Below are 26247 nucleotides of genomic sequence, written 5' to 3' on the forward strand. Positions count from 1 at the left end.
GTTAAAATGGGAGAATGAATAGAATATTTACAATAATAATTTCTGTAATCATTTCCATGGTAGTCTTTGAACATTACTCTAAGACTACTGTGTGCATAATACAGAAAAAAATCAGTAATATTAGAATATATTAATTGAATTACATCCTATGTCCTTAAGAATCCAAATTCTTAGGGTACAAGAAAGGAGATATATATGTAATAGGGAAAAAATAAATAAAAGCTATATGGTCCTGAATTTGAATTAGAAATATGAATATGAACTCATGAGTTATCTTCATTTTTCCTAGCTCTGTTCACTAAAAAGACCGAGACATAATAATCAACCCAGTAACAAGGAGCAGATGAAGTCTCTAGCACTCAAATCGTGGTCTTGAAATGCCATTGCTCAACAAAAGAAACCAGACCATCTTAGAGAAACAAGTGATCCCAGAAGAAAAGCACAAGATGAATCTTACAACACCAGGTAGAAAGTAAGCTAATTCAAAATCTGTCTCAGGAGTCAACCTAAAGAGGCTTCCACTGGCTAAACACGGGATAATTTGAGCTTCAATATGAAAATAACTGAAATTTTATTGAAACCAATGAAATACGGTTAGTCCATGGGCTCGTAATTATTTTCTTTAAGCTGGTATCTTTAGAGGATGACAGAGATCCAGTTCATTACACTGAAAATTGGTAAATGAAGGGACAGAAGCAAGCATTACCTTTCCAGTAGGAACTGTATAGCTGGTTTCCAAATAGATGTTAAATAGGAAGTATCTATTTGTATTTTGGGATCTTTGGGATGTCACCTTTCTGGGCAGAAACCTCTGTGACTGGTGGCACCCTTGACCAAGCTCTTGTCCTGCGTCCAGGAAGAATGAAGGACGCAGACAAGTGGAGGGTGAGCAAGACAAAGAGAACCTTTGTTTAGTGTTAGAGCAGCTCAGAGAAGACCCACAGTGGGTAGCTCCTCTTTGTAGGCAGGTCATCCTGTTGAGTGTGCAGCTCTCAGCAGAGAGGAGGGTGGGTGGCTCCTCTCTGCAAGCAGGTCCTTCCATTGTCTCTGCAGCTCTTAGCAGGGAGGAGGCTCCTCTCTGTGGTTTGTAGACAGGTCATCCCAACAAGTGCTCGGCTCTCAACAGAGAGGGTAGCTCCTCTCTGTAGCTGGTCATCCCCACATCTGCAGCTCTCAGCAAAGAGGAGGCCCTGCAGAGAGGGCGGGGCTACTGCCTACTCCTGGCTCCCAAGAGCACAGGGGTGCCTGGGTTGCAGCCATGACTTGGGCAGCTACACTTGTACCTGGGGAGCTCCAGACCCACCAACTTGGAAGGGGCAGGGCTCCCACATGTTCCCAGCTCCCTCCACTCCGTGGGGCATGGCACTGGGCTGAGTCCCCTCACTGTCTAGGGTGGGTGATCCAGGTCCTCATTGGGCCTGGGCTGGCATCTGGGGCAGGGGTAACATTGCTGTACAAGCTCTCTTTGTGGCCCCAAAGCTCAGGGGCGACCTGAAGCTCCCCCTCGGCCCGTGCAGGAACCAGCCTGGCCCAGTCCCATCATGGAGGCCCCAAGGGTGGCTGGTGGGCTGTGGGGGATGGGGGGCTGTCCACCTTCTCCCTGTGCCCTCCCTGAAGCAGCTGGCATGATGACAGCAGCCACACCAGATGGCCTGAGGCTGTCATCATTTATAGTAATATTCCAACTAATAAGACGAAAAGATAAAACCAGACTATCTTCACTTTGCAATTCCTAAAAGACACTACGTGTAAAAGGGTGCTAATGTCACAAAACGGGACCTCTTAGAAGTCTTGCTAAAGTAATCTAGCCTAATCTGATTTGGATTCTGCATCAATCTTCTAATTGTAAGGAAACACAAAGAACAGAAGAATATAATGATCTATATACTACGATTATGCAATCAGCAAACTCTGGACTAAAGAAAACTTTACAGATTGACTGGCTCTGGATCTTCAACAGATAAAGTTTAAGGAAAAGAAAGAAATGAAGGCGTAACTATTTAAAAAAAAAAAATTAAGAAACATATGAAATTTTTAAATAGGCATGACTAAAGTATAGTATCTAAGGATAAACATTGAGTTATAAAATTATTAAAATATTCAAAGAAGTGATTACCATAAAAGTCAAGATACTGGTATGTTATCATAACGGTTATTTAAAGTAGGAAGTAGGTCAGGCACAGCGGCTCATGCCTGTAATCCCAGCACCTTGGGAGGCCAATACAGGCAAGTCACTTGAGCTCAGGAATTCGAGACCAGCATGGCCAACATGGTGAAACCCCAGCTATACTAAAAATACAAAAATTAGTTGGGCATAGTGTCACGCACTTGTAGTCCCAGCTACTCAGGAGGCTGAGGCAGGAGAACGGCTTGAACCCGGGAGGCGGAGATTGCAGTGAGCCAAGAGCCACTCCACTCCAACCTGGGCGACAGAGCAAGACTCCATCTCCAAAAAAAAGAGAGAGAAGGGGATCTGCATTTATTTACTTGTACACCACATGCAGTTTACATCTTCCTTAACTACTCTCCTTCCCAGGTAAATTCCAATTATATTCGACATCCAGCTAAGTGGGCCCATCGCTTCTCACCTCTATCCTAGTCAGTATGTTCAGCAAATATTTATTGAGCGCTTACTGTGGGCAAAACATTGTACGGGATAATTGAGGAGAAAAATAGATAATTCCCTTATTCAGTAAATGTCTACTGAGCACAATCTAGTGAATCATTACAGTATGGCCTCATTGTTTTGTTTGAGGTGTATTATTGATAACAATATTTTACACCATTCATATCTTAATACAATTATAGAACCCAATATACTACCAAAGATAAGTAATTGTGTGGTTATATGCCATTTAAAAGTATCCAGTGTTTGATCCCATTATTACAAATAATGAAAAAATGATTTGTTTTAATCTGTAATAAACTGATTTATTGTGCAGTGACTGTAATATACTAAGTTATATTAAATTGTTTACTCAGCCTCACCAAACACATACTAGGTAATAACCCCCAAAATAAGTATTTAACTTTGTATTACATATGAAGGAGATTTGGTGTTATAATTAGATTATTTAAAGGCAGACAGCTGTTATCCCAACTGATGTAGTATGTTCTCTAATTGAGAATATGTTCACCAAATTTTACTTTTTAGTGATTTACATGTACATTTTACAGGGGACATGTTCTACGCATAGTGAATAAAGAACTTTTATAGTAAAAAAAAATAGCCAATGTGGGAAACATAGTGAGACCTTACCTCAACAAATATAAACATTTTAAAAATTAGCCAGGGGCCAGGCATGGTGGCTCACTCTCTGATGGGCTATTATTCCAGTACAGTTAAAACAACATTTAAAAGCAAAATCAACAGATAACATGTTGGATAGCAATAATTCTAAGAGGAAAAATAAAGAAACATGATGTGATAGTCATGGAAGAGGAGGTGCTACTTCAGTCAGTGAAGGCCTCTCTGATAAAATATGACACTTCTGAGGAAAAAAAGATTACAAAGAGAAGCAAGCAAGTACAAAGGCACTGAGGTAGAAGAATACCTTACATTTGAACGTTCAAGAAATTGCAAAGCTCTAGCAAAGCTCATGTGACTAGAGAAAAGTGAGCAAGAATAGAGTTGTAAAACATTACATGAAAGAAAGTGAAAGAGAATATTTTGTAGGATTTTACAGGCCATGGTAAAAGTTTGGGATATCGTTCTTTTTTTTTTTTTTATACTTTAAGTTCTAGGGTACATGTGCACAACGTGTAGGTTTGTTACATATGTATACATGTGCCATGTTGGCGTGCTGCACCCATTAATTCGTCATTTACATTAGGTATATCTCCTAATGCTATCCGTCCCATCTCCCCCAACCCCACAACAGGCCCTGGTGTGTGATGTTCCCCTTCCTGTGTCCAAGTGTTCTCATTGTTCAATTCCTACCTATGAGTGAGAACGTGTAGTGTTTGGTTTTTTTGACCTTGCGATCGTTCTTAATAAGATAAGAAATTACTGAGCACATGAGTGACATGTTCTAACTTAAGTTGTCCCTCAGTATCTGTGGGGGACTGGTTTCAGGATTCTCCCCCAAAATCTGTGAATGTGAGAGTCCCTATATAAAGTAGCAGAGTATTTGCACATAACCTACACACATCCTCCGCTATATTTGAAATCATCCCTAGATTATTTATAATACCTAATACAGTATAAATACTATATAAATTGTTGTTACACATTTTTTTATTTGCATTATTTTTATTGTTGCATTATTTTTTATGGGATTTTTTCCCAAATATTTTTGATCCACAGCTGGTTGAATTCAAGCATGCAAAACCCATGGATACAGAAGGCCAACTGTAATAATTTTGTCTGCTCTGTGAAGAATAAAGAATAGACTCAAAGGGATAATCAAACAAGCAGCAAGACCACCTAGGAAGCTCTTGCAATCATCCAGAAGGTTAGTATTATAGGAACAGAAGTAGAAATAATAGAAAGTATCAAATTCTGGATATCTTCCTTTTTGTATAGTTTCAGCATCTATACACATCAAAAAATTCTTCCAAAATGCTAATAACTTTTAAAAATATTGTTATAGAAATTAAAGTCTTTGGGAAAGTTTTTTAAAACACATAGCAACTGGAAGACTACACTTTAAGAGACGGTTAAACAAATCTGTGAGAGACAGTGGCTATAAAGTGGGAAGACTCTAAAGTTAAAAACTTAAGCTCAACCACTTACTAGACAAGAAAATTATAGCAGCATTCCCTATGCCTCAATTTTATCATTTGTCAAATGGAAATAATAATAGCTACCTTACGGTACTCCTGTGATTAAATATGACAATGAATATAAAGAACTTAACTGACATATGGTAACAACTCAACACTGCCATAGGTTCCCAGGATTACTTTTTCCTATAGTTATTATTTGTAATATCCCTTTCAGAACTGGTTACATATTCATTTTAAAATTATCACAATAAAAATGAACTGTAAGTGTTCCTGTTATATATTTAATGATATGGTTTTTAATAGAAAACACAGTTTCTGCTTTATATATAAAAAAGCAGTATAATTTGTATTATAGTTTTTTTAAACTTGATGGATCAATCCTCTTAAGGTAACAAATTTGGATTTGCAAGAATTCAAAGCAATTCCTGGTAACATTTTTTTCTTCACTTCAAAATTATAAAATTTAAAGATCTCATAAAATCAACAGAGTATGAGAAGAATAATATGAGCCATAATTGTTTGCACTTTTTGGTTAGTTTCAGTTGGTCACATATATGATTTTATCATGTTGTATATCTGTGTGTATCAGTTAGGTTCACAAGATAAACTCTAGGGCCAAATACTTAACGCCCTTTCATATTGGAAATGCTTCTATTAAAGACACATAAGAGGCTGGGCATGGTGGCTCATGCCTGTAATCTCAGCACTTTGGGAGGCTGACACGGGCAGATCACTTGAGGTCAGGAGTTTGAGAATAGCCTGGCCAACATGGTGAAACCCCATCTCTACTAAAAATACAAAAATTAGCCAGACGTGGTAGCACATGCCTGTAATCTCAGTCACTCGGGAGGCTGAGACAGGAGAATCACTTGAACCCAGGAGGTGGAAGTTGCAGTGAGCCTGTAATAAGGGTTAAAAACAAAACAAACAAACACAAAAACAAGTTTTCCTCTGCTTAGCAGCTCACTTCAAGGACAGTTATAAGATAACACTGTCCAAAAAGCCAAGGCCAAAGGAATGGGCGGGCTCCAGACACCCCCGCCCTCTCCAGAGCAAGGTTAAGAAAAAAAAAAAGAGAGAAAGACAAATTCCTTTACTGTTACTCCTTTCCCTTGCCTCTTAAGCATAACTATGTTTTACAGCTACCTGTATTTAGCCAGTTCTTGTTTTTCTTTTGACACAGCTACAAGGCCACAAGTTATACACTATATGATTAACTACTTTTGTTTTGCTCTTATAAGCCCGCTTATAAAAACCTTGCTCTGTCTTTGTTCAAGGTCCAGCTTTTTGGAAGTAAATCCACTGAGCCGGTGCGTACCTCAAAATAAATATCCTCCTGTATTCACCCATTCTGGTCTCTCTAATCCTCTGCATCCCTCAACAAGCCAAGAGCGCGCCACTGCACTTGCAGTCTTGCACATAGCAAGACTATGCTCAAAAAAACAACAACAAAAAAGGTACATAAGACAATGGCAGACAATAATTGCTTCTGGGAGAAGATAAGGGGACACGAAAAAGAAAGAGACATACTTTGCACTTAAAGCCTTTGGCATGGCTGGGCGCGGTGGCTCATGCCTGTAATTCCAGCACTTTGGGAGGCCGAGGTGGGCAGGTCACCTGAGGTCAGGAGTTCAAGACCAGCCTGGCCAACATGGTGAAACCCCGTCTCTACAAAAACACAAAAATTAGCTGGGCATGGGGGTGGGTACCTGTAATCCCAGCTACTCCAAAGGCTGAGGTGGAAGAATCACTTGAACCCAGGAGATAGAGGCTGTAGTGAGCTGAGATCATGCCACTGCACTTCAGCCTGGGCAACAGAGCGAGACTCCATCTCAAAAAAAAAAAAAAAAAAAAAAACCTTTGGCATTATTTGGGTTCCTCCCTTGTAGATGCATTAACTTTTCAAGCACATAAAATATTGTTCAAAGAAAAAAAAATTCATTTTACTAACAATTTACAACACAATTGTTTAAATGTCACATAGGTCACCATAATGGCAGCTTACCAGATTGAAGATGCCAGTAATATGTTAGTGCTGTTTGTGAGAAACTTCAATGGAGGCTCTGCAAGCAGTAGACAGGATAAAATTCCTCCACCAAAGCAGTGGAGCATAGCAGTAAACCAGCTTGAAATAGGATTCTTCCATGCCAGTGCAGCTGCTCCTGAAATGGTAAAGTAAAATATGGTCTGCAATCATTATATATTTATTAAACAAGCCCCAAAGTACAAGTTGCACTAAACAGATAAACTTCTTAAATTCATAATTTTCAACAGCTATTATTCATAGTTGTACCAATCAAAATCATTAAAAACCATATCTTTTATTCTTTAAAGCAAGACTGGAAACATTTTGTTAATGGGTGATTTTTGGCACTTTAGCACCTTAAAAATATGCTGTTCTGTTTAGGCTGCCATTGCCAGTTTCCTAGTAATGGATTATTATAAACAATATTCTCACTTATTGTCTCCTTTCATCTCAAACCCTACAGTAAGTACTCTCAGACAGTATGTCAAAGTGACTTAATAAGAATCATTTATAATCTTAAGTATATTAGAAAATAAAGAAGCTGAAATAAACAAACTAAGCTTTCAACATGACAGGTGAGAAACAGAGTAACAAAATAAACCTAAAGGTGAAAGGTTTCTTAGGAATAGATATTTATACTACCTCAACATGAGTCTTAACTAATTACTTATTAATTGTAGAGGGAAATAATAACTTCTGAGTGGGGGAAACCTTGCAGACATCACTGTAAATAACATCAAATGACTGCTGATATGATGCACTGAGAACACATCATCACTTCTGTGGTATTTTTTTTTTTTTTTTTTTAAGACGGAGTCTCGCTCTGTTCCCCAGGCTGGAGTGCAGTGGTACGATCTTGGCTCACCACAACCTCCACCTCCTAAGTTCAAGCAATTCTCCTGCCTCAGCCTCCCGAGTAGCTGGGACTACAGGTGCCTGCCACCACGCCCAGCTAATTTTTTTATTTTTGGTAGAGACAGGGTTTCACTATGTTGGCCAGGCTGGTCTCGAACTCCTAACTTCGTGATCCACCCACCTCGGCCTCCCAAAGTGCTGGAATTATAAGCATGAGCCACTGAGCCCGGCCACTTCTATGGTATTTCTAACAAAAATATACAACCTGAACTAATTGAATCAGACAAACCCAAACTGAAGGCTACTGAGAAAACAAAAACAAAAAACAAACAACAACAACAACTGGCTTATATTTTTTAAATGTCAAAGTCAAAAAACACCCAAAAAAAGGCCAATAAAACATTCTAGATATGAACAGTGTCTCTAACTCAAATTGTATTTATTTATTTACTTAGTTATTTATTTATTTTTGAGACAGGGTCTCGTTCTGTCGCCCAGGCTGGAGTGCAGTGCAGTGATCTTGGCTCCCTGTAACCTCAGCATCCTGAATCCAAGCGAGTCTCGTGCCTCAGTCTCCCGAGTCACTTGGATTACGGGCAGGTGCCACCATGTCAGGCTAATTTTTGTATTTTTAGTAGAGACAGTGTTCTGCCATGTTGGCCAGGCTGGTCTGGAACTCCTGGGCCTCAAGTGATTCACCCGCCTCAGCCTCCCAAAGTGCTGGGATTACAGGCGTGAGCCACCACACCTGGCTTCCAACTCAAATTATTTTATTTTTAATGTACTGTCATTTAGAAGAGAAAAAAAAAAGTTCTCTGTCCTACATTAAGATGTTTGAAATATGCTATCAATAGAATGATTTTCCCCAAAATTCTTAGCAACATTTGTCACATTGAGACCTAAATCTAATTCCAAATATAAGATGTTTAAAACGCAAATAATCACACATGAACTTTAATATCAAAATACTTTCAGCCAGGCATGGTGGCTCACACCTGTAATCACAACACTTTGGTTTGGGAGGCTGAGCTGGCAGGATTGCTTGAGTCCAGGAGGTCAAGACCAGCTTAAGCAACATAGCAAGACCCCCCATCTCTACAAAATATAAAAAATTAGCCAGGCTTGATAGTACACACCTGTTGTCCCAGCTACTCAGGAGGCTAAAGTGGAAGAATCACTTGAGCCCAGGAGTTCCAGGCTGCAGTGAGCCATGACAGTGCCAATGCATTCAGCCTGGACACCAGAGTGAGACCCTGTATCGAAAATAAATAAATAAATACCTTCATCATGAAATGAAAGCTACAAAGGAAAATAAAGTCACGCTCTACTTCCATAAATGCACTTAAAATCACATCTACAAAATAATCCCAAATTCTGGCAAAATGAATCATTAGACTATGCTTAAAATAGTTTTATGAACTTACAGTTATAACAAAACTTAGAAATATAGTTTGTTAATGCACTGCATACATGACTTCTTTATTTTGTTGTACTCAGTCTATTTTAGTTCTAGAGTGTATCCCTGTTTTTAAGAACTAGTTGCATTGTAGCTATTTTCAAAACAGTTAACATTCAACTTGCTAGTGGCTGACATAACTTTTAGAAAGAAGCATGGGAATGTTCTAGCCTTCTCAAAGCTTCAACTCTACATATTAAGTATTTTTAAATTGCATGTTAGTTTACTTTTGATTTAGTCTTTCCCCTTTATAGATTTATCTTCTTTTTAAAAAGAGACAAAAATGAACAACCCATATGCCTCAAGTATGCTTTTTCATCAAAATTATGTAAAAATAATCACGTAGGCAACAGAGGCTTACAGATTACCTATGACACAATTCAAGGCCTTTTAGATCAAGCTTGGGGGATGTTTTTGGTTTTTAAATTTTTTTAATTTTTTCAGGGACAGGGTCTCACTATGTTGGCCAGGCTGGTCTCGAACTCCCGGCCTCAAGTGATCCTCCTGCCTCAGCTCCCAAAGTGCTGGGATTATAGTGTGAGCCACTGCGCCCAGCCTTAGATCAAGTTTGAATCATAGTGGACCAGGCAGATCCACATACTCACCTTGTAGTTATTCCCCAGTTCCTTAATGAGTACTTAGAACAGACATACTTGGCAACTGACTCAATGCCCATATAGATTCTTTGATTTATGGCATAAGGATCAATATGGTAGCATAAGGATCAATATGGTAGAATGGATCACATCGAAGCCCCTAGAGATTCCTCTCCTCACCAACAAAGTAACCAAAAACAATACCACAGAAATTGGTGCCAAAACCAAAGACGAAAAGGTGGTGATAGCTATCACATTCCACTAACTTAACTGTTTGATCTAAATATAAGACAGATTGGATCTTGGAGAATAGCTATGAATTATAAACACAGAAAGGTCATGACTGTAATTGCAGCTAGCATTCAAGATGTAGTATTTTTATGGGGTCAAATCAACACAATTCTTAAAACTTGGAAGCAAATGCTTTTTTCTTCCTATATTAATTTCCAAAAAATCCCAGAAGCACTTTGTGCTTTGTTCAACCATTACAGTCTTGCTTCAGGTCTATGTTAACACTCTCGCTCTCTAAAATAGTCCAGAGATTTTGATCACATTGAGAGATCACACATCACACTGATCTCCACTGATGACATTATACTGGCCGGGTCTGATGAGCGGCAAGTAGCAAGTACTTTAGTTATCTTAATAAGATATATGCAAACCAGAAAGTAGGAAGTTCAAACCCTGCTCCTGGGTTTCTGTCCAGTCCAGAGATAGAAAACACTGTTATTTAAATAGAACTCGGTAGGTATAAAATTGTTAACTAGGTTATTGAAAAGGCAAAAAGTAAATACTATGTTATCACAGAGTTCAGTTCCAGAAAGCAGTTACTACTCTGGGGGAGCAAAAAATAGACTGAAATTATTAAAATTTAGAAACTTGGTAGAGGAACTCTTTAGAGCCCAAACTGAGACCCCTGTGGAGGAAACACTGCTCAGGTGGTGGTCTAGACAGCTCATGTACCACACAAATAAAATACTGAGTTTAAGTTCTTATCCCAAGCTACCTAGCCCATTACTGATACACTCTAAACTAGATGCAGGTCTCCTGACTTTATGAGCTCTTTCTACCACAACATACTCCCCGACTAATACTTTTTGACAGGTCATCCAAATATTCTAACTTTTCTTTCATTTAAAAAATATTAAACAAATTTAAGCAAAATTCTTTAAACTCACAGAAGTAAATTATGAACTGTCATTTCTGAAACATACTGGAGTAAAACCTGGCTTTCTTTTTTCTTTTTTCTTTTTTTTTTTTTTTTAAGATAGGGTCTAGTTCTGTCACCCAGGCTGGAGTGCAGTGGCACGATCTCGGCTCACTGCAAACCTCCACCTCTCGGGTTCAAGCAATTCTTGTGCCTCAGCCTCCTGAGTAGCTGGGATTACAGGCGCGTGCCACCATGCCCGGCCAATTTTTGTATTTTTAGTAGAGGCAGGGTTTCACCATGTTGGCCAGGCTGGTCTCGAACTCCTGGACTCAAAGAGATTCACCCGCCACAGCCTCCCAAAGTGCTGGGATTACAGGCATGAACCCCTGCACATGGCCCCTGGCTCTTCAAATCATGTAACAAAGGGGCAAAGCTGTGGGGAGGGTCATAAACGTTCTCATTTTATCTGCATATTGATTGTGGGTGTGTTTGAAAAATCCATTGAGCTAGACATTGATAACTTTTGCACTTCTCCCTGTTTTTACATGGAGATTCATAAAGACATTGCAAAACTGGGCTGCCACCACTGCTGTCACCTTTCCAGGATGTCCAGAACTGGTAAATTCTAGACCTATAAACTTGCAGTCTCGTACAAATTAGAGGAAAGGAACAATGACAAACTTTATTCCAGGATTTAATTCACAGAAATGACAGAAATCATTGGAGAAAATAACCATGTCAAATGATACCTTATTGAGCAATTGCTAATTATTGAAACCAAGAACATTAAATGGGCATGCAAAGGTAAGGCACAGAATAGTGAGAAATTTTGGAATTAACCAGATCTGGAGTCAAGAACTAGCTCCATAATTTACTAAACTATATGACTTAAGGAAGGTTATTTTATCCCTTAAAACTATTCGTCATCTATAAAATGAGTTAAATAATACCTACCTTACAGGAATGTGTGAGGAATAGAATATACTAAAATGTTCTCCCTATATCTAAAATCAATCATGCCTACTATTATTGTGTAGAAAAAGTAATGCAACCTTATGTGACACTATCAAAAATAGAGAAAAAGCACCAATAAGTCTCTTTAGAGCTATAACAGCATCTTTCATTGTGGTATCCTCAACATCTAATATAATGCCCAATACAGAGTTTCAATGAATATTTGCTAAAATTAATTATGTATGATTTGAGAGAGGCTAGCAGAAGAGTCACATCAGAATTTAGAGTAAAACAATACATTCTGTGTGTAATAGAAATTACTATAGTCAGGAAGTCTTATACAAAATGGTGGTTTGATGTAGAATTGAAGAAATGTATTTATTTTAATGAAGACTTAAAAGACATTTAAAATGTAAGATAAGAAAGATTAAAATTAATGATGTAAACTTCCCATTAAAATGGCTTCTCACTAGCAACCACCAAAACAGCATATTCCAACTTCCTAATAAAATGCCCAGGAGACAGAGAAAAGAAGAAACAGTGCCAAGATGGCCGAATAGGAACAGCTCCAGCCTCCAGCTCCCAGTGTGAGTGACACAGAAGATGGGTGATTTCTGCATTTCCAACTGAGGTACCAGGTTCATCTCACTGGGTCGTGTTGGACTGTGAAGGCAAGACAGTGGGTGCAGCCCAACAAGTGACAGGCAAAGCAGGGCGAGGCATTGCCTCACCCAGGAAGCACAAGGGGGAAGGGAATTCCCTTCCCTAGCCAAGGGAAACCGTGACACACAACACCTGGAAAATCGGGTCGCTCACACCCTAATACTGCACTTTACCAAGGGTCTTAGCAAACGGCACACCAGGAGATTATATCCTGCACCTGGCTCAGAGGGTCCCGTGCCCACGGAGCCTGCCTCATTGCTAGCACAGCAGTCTGAGATGTAACTGAAAGGCAGCAGCAAGGCTGGGGGAGGGGTGCCCGCCATTACTGAGGCTTAAGTAGGTAAACAAAGCCTCCAGGAAGCTCGAACTGGGTGGAGCCCACCGAAGATCAAGGAGGCTGGCCTGCCTCTGTAGAGTCCACCTCTGGGGACAGGGCATCACCAAACAAAAGGCAACAGAAACCTCTGCAATTGTAAATGTCCCTGTCTGAGAGCTTTGAGAGAGTAGTGGTTTTCCCAGCACGGAGTCTGAGATCTGAGAACGGACAGATTGTCTGCTCAAGTGGGTCCCTGACCCCCAAGTAGCCTAACTGGGAGACATCCCCCATTTGGCAGACTCACACCTCACACCTCACATGGCCGGGTACACCTCTGAGACAAAGCTTCCAGAGGAACAATCAGACAGCAACATTTGCTGTTCAGCAATATTCACTCTTCTGCAGCATCCGTTGCTGATACCCAGGCAAACAGGGTCTGGAGTGGACCTGGAGCAAACTCCAACAGACCTGCAGCTGAGGGTCCTGACTGTTAGAAGGAAAAATAACAAACAAAAAGGACATCCACACCAAAATCCCATCTGTATGTCACCATCATCAAAGACCAAAGGCAGATAAAACCACAAAGATTGGGAAAAAGCAGCACAGAAAAGCTGGAAATTCTAAAAATCACAGCGCCTCTCCCCCTCCAAAGGAACACAGCTCCTCACCAGCAATGGAACACAGCTCCTCACCAGCAATGGAACAAAGCTGGACGGAAAATGTCCTTGACGAGTTGAGAGAAGAAGACTTCAAACAATCAAACTTCTCCGAGCTAAAGGAGGAATTATGAACCTAGCGCAAAGAAACTACAAACCTTGAAAAGAGATTTGACGAATGGCTAACTAGAATAACCAATGCAGATAAGTCCATAAACAAACTGATAGAGATGAAAACCATGACATGAGAACTACATGACAAATGCACAAGCTTCAGTAACCAAATCGATCAACTGGAAGAAAGGGTATCAGTGACTGAAGATCAAATGAATGAAATGAAGTGAGAAGAGAAGTTTAGAGAAAAAAGAGGAAAAATAAATGAACAAAGCCTCCAAGAAATATGGGACTATGTGAAAAGACCAAATCTACACCTGATTGGTGTACCTGAAAGTGGCAGGGAGAATGGAACCAAGTTGGAAAACACTCTGCAGGGTATTATCCAGGAGAACTTTCCCAACCTAGCAAGGCAGGCCAACATTCAAATTCAGGAAACACAGCAAACGCCACAAAGATACTCCTCGAGAAGAGCAACTCCAAGACACATAATTGTCAGATTCACCAAAGTTGAAATGAAGGAAAAAATGTTAAGGACAGCCAGAGAGAAAGGTCGGGTTACCCACAAAGGGAAGCCCATCAGACTAACAACAGTGGATCTCTCAGCAGAAACTCTACAAGCCAAAAGAGAATGCGGGCCAATATTCAACATTCTTAAGAATTTTAAACCCAGAATTTCATATCCAGCCAAACTAAGTTTCATGAGTGAAGGAGAAATAAAATCCTTTGCAGAGAAGCAAATGCTGAGAGATTTTGTCACCACCTGGCCTGCCCTACAAGAGCTCCTGAAGGAAGCCTAAACATGGAAAGGAACAACCAGTACCAGCCACTGCAAAAACATGCCAAAATGTAAAGACCATCAAGGCTAGGAAAAAACTGCATCAACTAACGAGCAAAATAACCAGTTAACATCATAATTACAGGATCAAGTTCACATATAACAATATTACCTTAAATGTAAATGGGCTAAATGTTCCAATTAAAAGACACAGGCTGGCAAATTGGAAGAAGGGTCAAGACCCATCAATTTGCAGTATCCAGGAAACCCATCTCACATGCAGAGACACACACAGGCTCAAAATAAAGGGATGGAGGAAGATCTACCAAGCAAATGGAAAACAAAAAAAGGCAGGGAATGCAATGCTAGTCTCTGACAAAACAGACTTTAAACCATCAAAGATCAAAAGAGACAAAGCCATTACATAATGGTAAAGGGATCAATTCAACAAGAAGAGCTAACTATCCTAAATATATATGCACCCAATACAGGAGCACCCAGATTCATAAAGCAAGTCCTTAGAGACTTACAAAGAGACTTAGACTCCCACACAATAATACTGGGAGACTTTAACACCCCACTGTCAACATTAGACAGATCAACGAGACAGAAAGTTAACAAGGATATCCAGGAATTGAACTCAACTCTGCACCAAGCAGACCTAATAGACATCTACAGAACTCTCCACCCCAAGTAAACAGAATATACATTCTTCTCAGCACCACAATGCACTTATTCCAAAATTGACCACATAATTGGAAGTAAAGCAATCCTCAGAAAATGTAAAAGAACAGAAATTATAACAAACTGCCTCTCAGACCACAGTGCAATCAAACTAGAACTCAGGATTAAGAAACTCAATCAAAACCACTCAACTGCATGGAATCTGAACAACCTGCTCCTGAATGACTACTGGGTACATAACGAAATGAAGGCAGAAATAAAGATGTTCTTTGAAACCAATGAGAACAAAGATACAAATACCAGAATCTCTGGGACACATTTAAAGCAGTGTGTAGGGGAAATTTATAGCACTAAATGCCCACAAGAGAAAGCAGGAAAGATCTAAAATTGACACCCTAACATCACAATTAAAAGAACTGGAGAAGCAAGAGCAAACATATTCAAAAGCTAGCAGAAGGCAAGAAATAACTAAGAACAGAGAAGAATTGAAGGAGATAGAGACACAAAAAATCCTTCAAAAAATCAATGAATCCAGGAGCTCGTTTTTTGAAAAGATCAACAAAATTGATAGACCGCTAGAAAGACTAGTAAAGAAGAAAACAGAGAAGAATCAAATAGACTAAATAAAAAAATGATAAAGGGGATAACACCATCGACCCCAAAGAAATACAAACTACCATCAGAGAATACTATAAACACCTCTACGCAAATCAACTAGAAAACCTAGAAGAAATGGATAAATTCCTGGACACATACACTCTCCCAAGACTAAACCAGGAAGAAGTTGAATCCCTGAACAGACCAATAACAGGCTCTGAAATTGAGGCAATAATTAATAGTCTACCAACCAAAAAAAGTCCAGGACCAGACTGATTCACAGCCGAATTCTACCAGAGGTACAAGGAGGAGCTGGTACCATTCCTTCTGAAATTATTCCAATCAATAGAAAAAGAGGGAATCCGCCCTAGCTCATTTTATGATACCAACATCATCCTGATACCAAAGCCTGGCAGAGATACAACAAAAAAAGAGAATTTTAGACCAATATCCCTGAGGAACATCGATGCAAAAATCCTCAATAAAATACTGGCAACCCAAATCCAGCAGCACATCAAAAAGCTTATCCACCATGATCAAGTGGGCTTCATTCCTGGGATGCAAGGCTGGTTCAACATACGCAAATCAATAAACGTAATCCATCATATAAACAGAACCAAAGACAAAAATTATATGATTATCCCAATAGATGCAGAAAAGGCCTTTGACAAAATTCAACAGCCCTTCATGCTAAAAACTCTCAATAAATTCGGTATTGATGGAACATACCTCAAAATAAAGAGCTATTTATGACAAACCCACAGCCAATATCATACTGAATGGGCAAAAACTGGCACAAGACAGGGATGCCCTCTCACCACTCCTATTCAACATAGTGTTGGAAGTTCTGGCCAGGGCAATCAGGCAAGAGAAAGAAAGGAGGCAATCAGGCAAGTTAGGGAAAGAGGAAGTCAAATTGTCCCTGTTTGCAGATGATACGATGGTATATTAGAAAACCCCATAATCTCAGCCCAAATCTCCTTAAGCTGATAAGCACTCAGCAAAGTCTCAGGATACAAAATTAATGTGCAAAAGTCACTGCATTCTTATACACCAATAACAGACAAACAGAGAGCCAAATCATGAGTGAACTCCCATTCACAATTGCTTCAAAGAGAATAAAATACCTAGGAATCCAACTTACAAGGGATGTGAAGGACCTCTTCAAGGAGAACTACAACCCACTGCTCAACGAAATAAAAGAGGACACAAACAAATGGAAGAACATTCCATGCTCATGGATAGAATCAATATCGTGAAAATGGCCATACTGCCCATATAGATTCAATGCCATCCCCAAGCTACCAATGACTTTCTTCACAGAATTGGAAAAAACTACTTTAAAGTTCATATGGAACCAAAAAAGAGCCCACATTGCCCAAACAGTCCCAAGCCAAAAGAACAAAGCTGGAGGCATCACACTACCTAACTTCAAACTATACTACAAGGCTACAGTAACCAAAACAGCATGATACTGGTACCAAAGCAGAGATATAGACCAATGAAACACAACAGAGCCCTCAGAAATAATACCACACATCTACAACCATCTGATCTTTGACAAACCTGACGAAAACAAGAAATGGGGAAAGGATTCTCTGTTTAATAAATGGTGCTGGGAAAACTGGCTAGCTATATGTAGAAAGCTGAAACCGGATCCCTTCCTTACACCTTATACAAAAATTAATTCAAGATGGATTAGAGACTTAAATGTTAGACCTAAAACCATAAAAATCCTAGAAGAAAACCTAGGCAATACCATTCAGGACATAGGCATGGGCAAGGACTTCATGTCTAAAACACCAAAAGCAACGGCAACAAAAGCCAAAATTGACAAATGGGATCTAATTAAACTAAAGAGCTTCTGCACAGCAAAAGAAACTACCATCAGAGTGAACAGGCAACCTACAGAATGGTTTTGCAATCTACTCATCTGACAAAGGGCTAATATCCAGAACCTACAAAGAACTTAAACAAATTTACAAGAAAAAAAAAAAAAACATCAAAAAGTAGGCAAAGGAGGCCGGGCGCGGTGGCTCAAGCCTGTAATCTCAGCACTTGGGAGGCCGAGAGACGGCGGATCACGAGGTCAGGAGATGGAGACCATCCTGGCTAACATGGTGAAACCCCGTCTCTACTAAAAAAATACAAAAAACTAGCCAGGTGGCGGGCGCCTGTAGTCCAGCTACTCGGGAGGCTGAGGCAGGAGAATGGCGTGAACCCGGGAGGCGGAGCTTGCAGTGAGCCGAGATTGCGCCACTGCACTCCAGTCTGGGCGACAGAGCGAGACTCTGCCTCAAAAAAAAAAAAAAAAAAAAAAAAAGTAGGCAAAGGATATGAACAGACGCTTCTCAAAAGAAGACATTTATGCAGCCAACAAACACATGAAAAAATGCTCATCATCACTAGCCATCAGAGAAATGCAAATCAAAACCACAATGAAATACCATCTCACACCAGTTAGAATGGCAATCATTAAAAAGTCAGGAAACAACAGATGCCGGAGAGGATGTGGAGAAATAGAACACTTTTACACAGTTGGTGGGAGTGTAAACTAGTTCAACCATTGTGGAAGACAGTGTGGTGATTCAAGGATCTAGAACCAGAAATACCATTTGACCCAGCCATCCCATTACTGGGTATATATCCAAAGGATTATAAATCATGCTGCTATAAAGACACATGCACACGTATGTTTATTGCGGCACTATTCACAATAGCAAAGACTTGGAATCAACCCAAATGCTCATCAATGACAGGCTGGATTAAGAAAATGTGGCACATATACACCATGGAATACTATGCAGCCATAAAAAAAGGATGATTTCATGTCGTTTGTAGGGACATGGATGCAGCTGGAAACGATCATTCTGAGCAAACTATCACGAGAACAGAAAACCAAATACCGCATGTTCTCACTCATAGATGGGAATTGAACAATGAGAACACTTGGGCACAGAAGGGGAACATCTCGCACCGGGGCCTGTTGTGGGGTGGGGGAAGTGGGGAGCAATAGCATTAGGAGATATACCTAATGTAAATGACGAGTTAATGGGTGCAGCACACCAACATGGCACATGTATACATATGTAACAAACCTGCACATTGTGCACATGTGCCCTAGAACTTAAAGTACAATAAAAAAGAAAAAACAAACAAACAAAAAAACTTACACTATCAGCCCAGACTGAAAACTATAGCCAATCACATGCCAGAGTTCAGGAGGATTCACATGTTTGTTCACAAGACAAATGGAGGTAAACAAAGAAAAAAATCCCACTTGTTGTATTACCTGATGTCTTTTATGTATTTGGTTATGAAGCAAAAGTTACAGAGAAGGGTGGAGGAGTATTATCTTTCCTGGGATTTTAAAGCCAAAAACCTGAACCAAACAAAAATGGGATGCAGTCCTTCACACCTTAGGCAGAAAAGAGTTAATCCCCTTTCTCATTTTGCCTCCGGTGGCATTTTTTAAGATCTAGGCAGACAGTACAAATGATCCGATACAAATGGTGGGAAAGTAGGGAGTGAGGTACTGGCAGTGGTAGAGTACATACCAAAACAAAGTCTCAAGGAGTAACACATCTGAGAGGCTAAAGATATGAAGAACTCCGGTAGTAGTATATATATGAATTATAGTTTACTGCAGGTGTGAGTTCTAGAGAATCAATCACTGGGGGGACAGGAAAAAGTTGCCAATTAAGTAACGGATACATATTCTACGTAAAAATCTAAAAGAAATGGTGTTGCAGTAGGAGGAGTACACATATTAGCTTCAGTTCTGAATATGAAAAAGGAATTCTGACCACATAAAAGGAGAGTAATACAAGCTACTCACTCCATCTACTGACAGAGCCTGAACAAATGTATCTTATATTCAAAATGAGTTAGAAGAAAAAAAGACATATATGGGGTGTAAAAATTACTATAGGATATAAAGTGATTAAGATCCAGAAGATTCAAGTGAAATAGATAACACTTAAGAATTAGCTACTGGAGAATCCAGAGGAATTTTCTACAATATAATGTAAGCATTTACTCCAATAGATTTGGAAGTCTAAAAGAAATAGATGATTCCTGGGAGAGATAATAAATTACCAAAATGACTTAAGTCTGGATTGGAAAAAAAATAAGATTTACCCATTAAAATATACCAAAAAACATAAAACTACATAGTTGAAGTCTACCAAATATCAAAGAACAAGCAATGCCTATTAAATAAACCATCCCAAGCTTAAAAAATGAAAAGCTTCCCATTCTATTTTACAAAAACAGCATAACCTTGGGCCCAAACTGAGGGTCACACAATAAAATAACCTAACAGGCTCATTTCTATTATAAACATAAATGCAAAAATTTTACATGAAGTACTGCCAAATCAAAATCCCTAATGAATTAAAATAATGTATCAAGTAGTTTAGTCCAAGAATATAAGGATGATTCATCACTTTTTAAAAATGTAATAATGTAATTCACTACATTACATTTTTAAATGGGAAACACAATATGATCTCAATAGATTTAGAAAAAAAAATAGCACTTGATAAAATATGTCACCTTCATCAGGATGGTGTAAAGATATAGGGATATCCTAGAAAGTTGGGAATAAAGTAAAACTTCCTTAAAAGTATCCCTCATAAAAACCTATAGCAAACATCACTCTTGAGAAAACTTTAAAAGCTTTCTCTTTAAATTCAGGAGTAAGACAAAGTCACCCACTATCATTAGTATTCAACAAAACACACTTTAATATAAAGAGGCTAGAAAAAGAAATGGAACCCGGGTTCTTGGCTACAAGCAACAAAAACCAACAAACTTAAGCCATAAAGAATTCATTGAAAGGATTTCAGTAGCTCACAGAAAAAAATAAATAAATAAAAATGAGAGGCTAACGAAAACAAACAAGAACTAAGGACACTCCAGAGGTCTATGCAGGAGGGATGATCTTAGTAAAGGTCCAGAGCAGAACCAGTTCAGTGAGCATAGAGCATACTCTGTTGAGACCACTGAGTTCCAACTGTTCTATCCAGCCATGATCATACTTGCAAAGGAACATCTATACAACAAAAAATACTGCAGATAGATTAAGAACCTATACTTTTTTAGAACTATAGAATTTTTTTTAAAAAAGATCAAGGAGGAGTATTTTTATAACCTTAGGCCTGAGAAAGCCCTTTTAAAATACACAAATCCCAATGGTGACATAGGAGAAAAAAATTAATAGATTTTTTATGAAAAAGTAAGAATATTATGAAATTGTTTAAACTTCTGCCATAAAAGACAATATAAACAAAGTTAAAAGATAGCAAGAGTTATGGGAAAAAAGGACTACAGACATAAACAGAACTAATATCCATGATCCACAAAGAGAGTCAATAGAAGACAACAGCCTACAGCCCAATAAGAAAATGGACAAAAAAATCAAGCAATTTGCAGGAAATACAAATGACCAATAAGAGGCACAAACTCATCAGTACCATGACAAATGTAAATGAAAAATTGTTTTCTGATCATCAGAATGGCAAGATATTGAAGACCAATAATAGAACTGTCAAAGGAAATGGGCAATCTAACGCACTTCAGGTAAAAGGCTAAACAGGTACACCGTTCACTCCTGCATCTGAATTCTATCATTTTTACCTCTTTACAAGTACTGGTACTGTATGATACTATATTAGTATTCAATAATCACATGGTTCTCAATTTTTGGAATCTCAGGAGCCCTCTACATCCCTAAAAATTAGTAAACAGATTAATGGTTGCCAAGGATGGGGGACAGCTTACACAAAAGTGCACGAAGGAATTTGGGGTGGGTGAGGAAACTGTTCAATATCTTGATTGTGATTGTGGTTAAATGACTGTATGTGTCTGTTCAAAAACACAGAACTTTATTAAAAATGGTGAATAGACTCTATGTAAATTACATCTTTTAAACAATCTGACTTAAATTTTTTGAGAACCCTAAAGGGTTTTGTTTATGTTGGTTACAAGTATCAATACTTAGCATCTTAGAAATTGTAACTGAGAAAATTTTAAATAGTTGTGGAGGCTAAAGCAACCCCAACATCCGCCATGTTGACTTATGATTAACCCCAGTTCTGGGATTGCTTCTAAGATTTATATTTTATCTACTGTTCCTTGTGTAAAAGTATATACTTACCAACCTTGCCCTTAGGTCAAACAACCTTGACGCTATTTCACTTACCATAAATCCTGCCCTTAAGCAACTGTCCTACACATCCCTGGTTGGGGGTTGGGGGTTGGGTAATGGGGGTGATCCACCATCTCCTTGGGGCCACCCAAGACATGGCTTCTGTTCTTAAGTCCCTTTTAAAGGTTTCTTTCTGAGAAACTGAATTCCTCACCCTCTCAGCTTCCTTAGCCTTTGTGGGTAGGACTGCATAGACCTGTCCACTATGCAACAATTGTTTTTCACGTTTTCATTTTTTAAAAAGTACATGTATTAAATGTTAACATAATGTATTCTTCCAGCCTGGCCAACATGGCGAAACCCCGTCTCAACTACTAAAAATACAAAAATTAGCCGAATGTGGTGGCAGGCGCCTACAATCCCAGCTACTCGGGAGGCTGAGGCAGGGAGAACTGCTTGAACCCGGGAGGCAGAGGTTGCAGCACGGAGCCAAGATCGCGCCACTGCGCTTCTGCCTGGGCAACAGAGAGACTCTTTCTCAAAAACAATAATAATAATTATGATAATGTATTCTCCATGAAAAATAACTTTTCTAAAACAAAAAACATTTAGTGAGAAGAATCATAGTGTTGCACATTTTAACAAATGTCTGGCTTCAAATAGAAAACTATTAGATTCCCATATCTACTTTCTTATGTTACAGTATCACAACTCAGCCTCTGGAAAACTCCACTGTACACTTTTGAAAAAATGAGTGACAAAGATAACATCTGCATATTATTATAAAAGTAATTTTAAACTGGCAGTGTCAGAGAATCCCATGGGTCCCTGGACCACAATTTGAACATCTGATTCAGCCTATACAAAAAAAAATTTTTTTTAATCAAATTCTGAACATGTAGTAGTAACAAAACTTTTTTTCAAATCAAGGAAATAATACCTTATGCAAATAATGTGTTCTACTTTAATACAGTAATACCATCCTTACTCAGGTCAAAATTTGTATCAGTGATTTAAACTGAGCTACAAACTTCAACGTAAATGAAAAATATTTCTGAGGTCTAATGAGTTTTTAAAACCAGTAAGCAGTCCATAAAAAAGGTACAGCATCATCCTCCAGACCTCACTCATCAACTATCTGTAGGGCAAGGTGACGAAAGACAGCAAGAACACAAAGAAAGTAGGCAAAGAAATGCCTGACCTCAAAGAAAGAAGAGGTCCATACAACTAAAAGGACAGTAGAATAACTACAAAAGTAAAGCAGTATTAGAGCAAACGCATCCTGGTGTAAAATCCAATAAAATACAACTACTGTCCCTTGATCGCATTGCTGAAAGAACTCAAAATGCTGTTTCAAGGCTACATCCCCGTTCTGCAGTCAAACTATGCCAGGTAACTCTAACTGTACTGTGTTCGTAGTGACTGTGAAAAGGGGAACGCACTCGCTTCTCACGTGCTAGGCAGGATGTCAGGACACTGCGTGAAGGGGAATCCTGGTCTGGCTACAGGAGGCTTTTTGTTTCAGTGCTTGTACAACTTTCATAACTGGAGAGTAGTCCGCAACCATCTATTACTCCAAGAGACTAAGTCAGAAACCTGCTGTCTCCTCACGCGACTTTCAACACTGCAACGGAGTGGCGGTACGACCAGGAGGCCGCGCAAGCCCTGGGCTGGCGCGGGTAACTATAGTTCCGAAACGCGGCGGCGGCTTCTGCCAGTCCTGGGACTTCTGCCGGCGGTTGGCAGGGTCGACCCCGCTCGTCCCGGCTGGGGGGTCGCGGACCCCAGGTCACGCCTCCTTTGACAACTACTAGAGCCTCCGTCCTCCCCAGCCCGTTTCCCCATCTGCACTCAGGAAATCGGACCCACCGGCCCTTGGCGCCCCTCCAACTCTACCATCGAACTGTCTGGGCTAGCGGCCACTCAGCCGCCCACCCGACTTAGACGGTCCTCGCCGTCAGGGGCACTCTGAGGGGCCCGGCCCGCGGCGCCCCGCACTCACCCGGCTGACGTTTCACCGCCATCACTGACACTAGATAGTGCGCGATGTCAAAAAAGGGAAACATGGACGTGCGGGAGAAGGCCAGAGCCAAGTCGTCCCATGGAGAGTCCATAACGACCACCGACCGCGGCAACCGAAGCAGCCTCGGCGACTGGTTCCCCGCGCGCGCGCACAGTCAAGGGTAGGAGAGGGGACACCCACAGCCGCCCGCACCTCCGGGCCGGCTCCAGTCCTGCGCGCGCGCCCTGGCGCCGAGGGGGCGGGGCCGCTCTTAGAGGGAGCCGCAGGCTCACTGGCGGCAGGCGGGTGGGCGGGGCGAGCCGGTTCTCAGCAGCTGCAGGAGGCTCTGGCCTCGGTTCTCCTAATAAGGGTCCAGCGTCTTCCCCATTCTGGACGCGGCGCAGGACCTGAAGAGCATGCAAATGAACAAAACACGATCCTCAAGGGGAGACGCTCAGAGTTGGATTTATTTCTGTAAATTGATGTCATTCACCTAACATTTATCGAGCAACCACAGTGCAAGTCACAGTGACTTACTGGAGATAAAACAGCAATATCCTGCCCTAAAGAACTATGCTTTCCCTGAAAGATATTTTTTATAAAAAGAGAAAAAACGCACATAATGGTACAAAATCAGGTACTGAGAGGTAAAGCTGCCGTGCGAGAGCAGTTCCGAGACGAAGATTACAATTCTGGGCAGTGGGTAAAGTGACATGTGACCCGGACTTTAAAAGTTAAGTGAGAAGCAAAAGCTAGGTGGGAGATGGAGGCGGGTGTTTTGGGTTGACTACAAAGTGAGAAATGAGGTTGGGAAAAGTCCCCGAATGGCAGACAAAGCCAGGCAGTTTGGCTCGAGGTTAAATTCTTGATCAATCAATATGTTATGCACAGAGGCAGAATCCCTTCTCCTAATCATTACGCTAACCGGGTTGTTTGGTGGAGGATGAGGGCGTGGAAGTGCAACCAAGCAACAAGATTAAGAATAGATTGATGAGAAGCGACTGACAACGGAAAATCGGAGGGTATTCACTGGTCCAAGCAAAAGGTAGTGGAGGCTGTGGCAGCAGAAATTGAGACCAATTGTGGGAAACATGGGTAGAAGCAGAATACCGTCAGTGAGTGTCAGTCTGTACAGGCCGGAAAGGCAGCATTTGTCGAAGAAAATGAGGAACAGGTGGGTAGGAGGATTGTGGTTGCATTCTGATAAATAGGAAACAAGAAGGAGTAGGTTTGGGTAAGAAAAAATACTAGCTTGGCAAACTTGTATTTGATGTATGAACAGGACCATGCTGGCACCAGGAAATTGGAGAAAAGTGATTAGCTGCTAGGTAGGTGAGGCAGCTCCACAGGAGTATGCACTGCAAGAGGAGAATTTTTTTATCTGAATATTTATTCATTAATTTTAATTCATTTAACAAAATGTTTTTTGCGTGCCTACTATGTAGCCAGCATTTTGCTGGATGTCAGAAGTACTGCCCTAAACACTAAGTGTTTAAAACGCAGGAAAATTGTAGTAAATCTCTACACTTCATGACTTATCAAGAAAGAATAGATTTGTTCAAATATTTACACGTGTGGTTTTCTAAGCAAGCACTTCCTGTAGAGAAAAGTCTTTAGACCTGTAGCACACTTTCTAGCAAAACTAAGGGGGAAAGAAAACACCTGTGAATATTTATACTTTCCTGTTTAAGTCTGTTCTTTCCATACTTTTTACACATTCCTTTATTTTTGGAATTTTAGTTTTGTGAATTTAGGCTCAGAGTTTGGATATTACTTCTTTTTCTTTTCTTTTCTTTCCTTTTTTTTTTTTTTTTTTTGCTATGTAGTCTCACTCTGTCACCAGGCTGGAGTGCAGTGGCGCGATCTCGGCTCACTGCAACCCCCAACTCGCTGATTCAAGCGATTCTCCTGCCTCAGCCTCCCGCGTAGCTGGTTACAGGCACACGCCACCACGTTTTTTGGTATTTTTAGTAGAGACGGGGTTTCATCATGTTGGCCAGGATGGTTTGGAACTCCTGACCTCGTGATCCGCCCACCTTGGCCTCCTAACGTGCTGGAATTACAGGCGTGAGCCACCACGCCCGGCCTGGATATTATTTCTTTAAATATTTTACATTTTAACAGTCTTTAATTTTGCAAAATATATGGTTAGTCTTTGGGCTTAAAAAAATACTTAATATGATGTAATCCTTAAGACATCACTGAGTTATGTGTCTTTACCAGTGTTATTCTGGGGTACTATTAAATCCATTATTAACACCGATAGGGCAAAAGTGAATAATCGCTGATTTAAAAAAAAAAAAATCAGAGGTTTTATGAGGAAAGTAAATCAAGCACTTTACTTCCTTAAACAGAATAATTCCAATAGAAAGGAATTATCTCAGATCTACAGATAATTTGAAAATTGTTGCATTTCAAAACAGTAAGAATAAGCTTGGTCCTATCTGCCTAGAGCCTAAAGAAATTTCCTTATAAAGTTCTAGGGGAAATTAAATCCTAATCTCACAAAAAGACAAGTTCC

The 26247-nt window shown here is 39.9% G+C and overlaps 1 protein-coding gene across 3 annotated transcripts in view; it reads right to left on the reverse strand.

Annotated features, from left to right (window-relative positions):
- Positions 1-23987, reverse strand: part of TMEM38B (transmembrane protein 38B) — an 83281-nt gene extending 59294 nt beyond the window's left edge. The window contains exons 1-3 of one of the 3 annotated variants that reach the window (XM_033237897.1): positions 23727-23987; positions 8746-8862; positions 6734-6890 (exon numbers count right to left, since the gene is read on the reverse strand). In XM_033237897.1, the coding sequence (XP_033093788.1) occupies positions 6734-6840 (107 nt within the window). In that variant the 5' untranslated portion in view covers positions 6841-6890; positions 8746-8862; positions 23727-23987. The remainder of the gene's footprint in view (positions 1-6733; positions 6891-8745; positions 8863-23726) is intronic. The other 2 variants (XR_004443627.1, XM_033237896.1) reach the window with 2 other exon arrangements.
- Positions 23988-26247: the final 2260 nt, after the last annotated feature.

The sequence above is a fragment of the Trachypithecus francoisi genome, unplaced genomic scaffold (genome assembly GCF_009764315.1).
Source record: "Trachypithecus francoisi isolate TF-2019V2 unplaced genomic scaffold, Tfra_2.0 Lachesis_group16, whole genome shotgun sequence".
Classification (NCBI taxonomy): Eukaryota; Metazoa; Chordata; class Mammalia; order Primates; family Cercopithecidae; genus Trachypithecus; species Trachypithecus francoisi.